At 41.4% G+C, this 3,632-nt stretch overlaps 1 protein-coding gene across 1 annotated transcript in view; it reads right to left on the bottom strand.

The window, feature by feature from the left end:
* The window catches only part of p2rx5 (purinergic receptor P2X, ligand-gated ion channel, 5), a 9,587-nt gene that overhangs the window by 3,686 nt on the left and 2,269 nt on the right, over window positions 1-3,632 (bottom strand). The window contains exons 5-8 of the mRNA XM_008332366.3: window positions 3,408-3,492; window positions 3,171-3,251; window positions 1,841-1,982; window positions 250-383 (exon numbers count right to left, since the gene is read on the bottom strand). Of these exons, the coding sequence (XP_008330588.1) occupies window positions 250-383; window positions 1,841-1,982; window positions 3,171-3,251; window positions 3,408-3,492 (442 nt within the window). The remainder of the gene's footprint in view (window positions 1-249; window positions 384-1,840; window positions 1,983-3,170; window positions 3,252-3,407; window positions 3,493-3,632) is intronic.

Here is a 3,632-nt window from a genome sequence, read left to right as displayed (position 1 = left end):
GGGGGGGGGGAGGGGGAGGGGGGGGGGAGTGTGGAGTTGGGTTTACAGGAGAGGTAGAGCTGGGTGTCATCCGCGAAGCAGTGGAAATGGATGTTGAATGTGCGAAGAAGAATGTGGCCAAGGGGGAGGAGCTATGTGATAAAAAGAAGGGTGCCCCAGGACAGAGCCCTGAGGCACACCTGTGTAGGAGATCAAAGTCAAGTTTAAACGGATCAGGAAACAGCAAGTGTGGGAAACGGGAGGGCCTACCTGAAGTTGTATCCTGATGTGACTGAGTTGTTTAGGTTCATGTCTAAGCGGGTGAAGCTGTACTCTGGATTGCACTGTGAGTAGTCCTTATCCAAGTCACAGTTCCACTCTATGAGGATGCCCACAGACCCACCCTAAATGATAAGAATACGATCATGAAAGTGAATTACTTGTCAATGTGACACAGAGCATCACTGCACACGCAACGAAATGTGACCTTTTTAAGTACCCGCGGGGAGCATTGTGGGGATGGTGCCATGTTCAGAACACCTCAGTAGTAACTTAGCAGCTTGTGGACTCGAACCTGAAGCCTTCCAGACTCAGGTCCGCTTCCTTAACCACTGAGCCACCACTGCCCGAGGGTAGTGGGTCAAAGATAAAATTGAGAGATTGTTTTAAAAACGATACTAATTCCGCAGGTTTGAATTTCATATACAGTCCTATAATTTTTTGCAAGATAATGATTAAGAATCATTATCTGTTTTTCTTCAGATAATGAAAACCCGATAATGCAGTGCCGGAGCTCAGATGATGTGACCTGAAAATAGTTTTGAAGTAAAAGTGAAACTATTACCGTAATTTCCGGACTATAGGCCGCTACATTTTTTTTATACGCCTTGAACCTGCGGCTTAAACAATGATGCGTCTAACTTATGGATTTTTTTTTTACGGTCTAACGAGGTTCATACCGCTAGTGATTAATGACTTGGTAGGCTACTATCTGTTATACTAGTAGCGTATGTACTGTATATGTGCGTGGGGTGCAAAAGTTGAGAGCAGTTTGAGTCCTAGAAATTGTTTGGATATCGGCATATTGGATATTGGCAAAAAGTTCATGTCAGACAATTTGCTGCACACAGGCAATGGAGGAGCGTTTGGTGTTTGTTCAACAAACCACAAGTACTACTGTATGTGGGATTTGAACTGGCATCTTTCTGACTACATGCCTGAACCTGTGAGCACTAGGTTTTGTTTTTCAGTCAATCTTTAAATCGCATTAGAAGTGGATTTCTGTCAGCACTTAAGTTTCCACTCTGCCCTCTAATCCAAGCGTGAGCAAACCTTTTGACTCGCGGGCCACAAAAGTGTCCTAAAATCGAACAGGGGGGGGCCAGGTCAGGAGCAGATAGATTGAGCGTTTGTGTGAACTAAGATAAATGACATGTAAAAGTCCTGCATAGAGGCTAAAATAATTTATCATTTTCGACGCCATTTATTTGGGAAATGTGGGTATTGCAGGGAAAAGGCAGAAGTATAATGATAATATAAATAAATAATATAATATGGAAAAGTTTGGCAGGCCGGATTAAAAAGCTAAACGGGCCGCATCGGGGCCCCCGGCCTTAGTTTGCCCCTAATCAATCTGATACTTTTTTTTTTTAAATTCTTGTCCAAAAACATGTTTTTTTTAGAATAAATTCGTCTGCTCTAATCAATCTGATACTTTTTTTTAAAATTCTTGTTCAAAAACATGTTTTTTTTAGAATAAATTTGATAGGAATTTTTTAGGGACAAAATAGAGATTTTATTTCCTGGTTTTAATATTAGTGTGTTCTGACAATCTTTGTGGTGCAGCATGAGGACTTGGTACCTTTATAGCAATATCCTGGAAGTCATGTCCTGTCCTGCTGACCAAATCTCCCAAACGAAAGATAGGACAATAAGGATGATTCTCTGAGTCGAATGAGCATCTCTTTAGGTAATCTTCATCTGAGGTCTCCAGAACATTGGACCTAATAAAACAAGACAACACTTGACCTCATAGAGAAAAAAAATGTTTCCTTGAATATTTTCATACAAATTTGCAAAACAGATGCTCTGTAAAAAGTAATTATAATACACTTATTATAAAACGTAAATTAAGACTTTTGATTATTCAACGTGGACAAAGCGACAGCCATCGCTGCTTGGTAATTTAAAAACAAAAATCAAAGGGTGTGATCCCGACCTCACTATTTATACACCAACTAATGTTGTAGTTCTGTAGTTTATGCAGAACTACAAGCACTGTTCTCTGCATGTAACTGGGGCGTAAGCATGTAAGTGGCGGCTTAGTGTTTAAGGAAGCACACTTTCTTCCAGAAGGTTTCAGGTTCAAGTCCGCCAGCTGCCAAGTTACCAGTGAGGTGCTGTGAACATGGCACCTTCCCCACACACTGCTCCGCGGGCAGCTCAAAGCTGCCCACTGTTCACTTTGGTGATGGGTTAAATGCAGAGGTCAAATTTCGTCGCGTGTCACAATGTCACAATGACAAGGAGTGCACTTTCCTTTCCTTCCTTTAACCGAGGCTCACTCTGTCCTTTACCCTAAGCTTTGTCTTTGCTTCCATACTACTACAGACAGCTATTATATATGTGAATAACAATGTCTCGTTTCACAGCCTTCAAATTGTGTTTAGTCCGTTTTCGATGTAATCGGCTCTCTGCTGACCTTTAGTCCTTCCTAAAAACGACTTATAGTCCGAAAGAAACAGTAGTTGAAAATGCAGATTTCACATTAGATTTGAACCCCTTATTACAATACCGTTTCACCTCAACTCTAACTGTCAGGAGAGAATTAAGGATGTGAAGTGTTTTGTGTAACATAAGGTCTTGATATTTTTTATCAATATCCAGACTGACTAATGAAAAAGAAACAGTTTTGTGTCGTCAGCCTTTCTTGTGGATCAGGTTCTGAGAACAGCAGGGGTGGGGGGGCAGCAGATCTCCCTGATCTGACACCTGTCTAAGAGTAAGAACCACTGTCAAGGACATCTCAAATAACTGGTTCACTGTCAGACTGAGTGCAGGGCACAGAATAGTATAAATAGAAGGCTCTCTGCCTTCTGAAGTTATTTAAAGTTGCTATTGGAACGTATAGCGCTGCGTTCTCATGGCGATCAATGTCGTGGAAGTCCATGTTAGCCGTCAGCGTTACTTACTTGGAAAACTCAAACTTTGGGAATCTGATGAAATTCTTGATGTAAATAGTGAAGTTTTCCGCTTCTCTCAGTAAAGGCTCACTGGAAATAACAGAGACAGACACATTTGTTAATATTTGAGAAGGGAAACACAGGAACTGACTCATGAGTAGTAAATAGAACCTGTAAAATATCGGGCTCCTAGTGTCAGTTTCTGACTAACTGTAACTTTCAGCAAGAAAATTGAGGGCTCTTCACCTGGGGCGTCTGCTGTATTCAACTGGACACCAGCCATAGATCTCACAGGTCCCAGTGCTGTTGAAACAAAGGCCGGTCTTGATTCCTGACAGAGAAAGATAACTGGCTGTGTCAAGTCTAGAGAAAGGCCATTCTGAAGAAAGACGGTCAAATGGTCATGGTTGATATCATTATGATTTGACTTTGGTGATTTTCGTCTCTGTTTCATATGTATAGTTAGTTTTT

This window comes from Cynoglossus semilaevis, chromosome 19 (genome assembly GCF_000523025.1).
Source record: "Cynoglossus semilaevis isolate Cse_v1.0 chromosome 19, Cse_v1.0, whole genome shotgun sequence".
NCBI classification, from domain to species: Eukaryota; Metazoa; Chordata; class Actinopteri; order Pleuronectiformes; family Cynoglossidae; genus Cynoglossus; species Cynoglossus semilaevis.
Note: the sequence above shows the minus strand (reverse complement) of the source record. Positions and strands in the feature narration are given on the sequence as shown.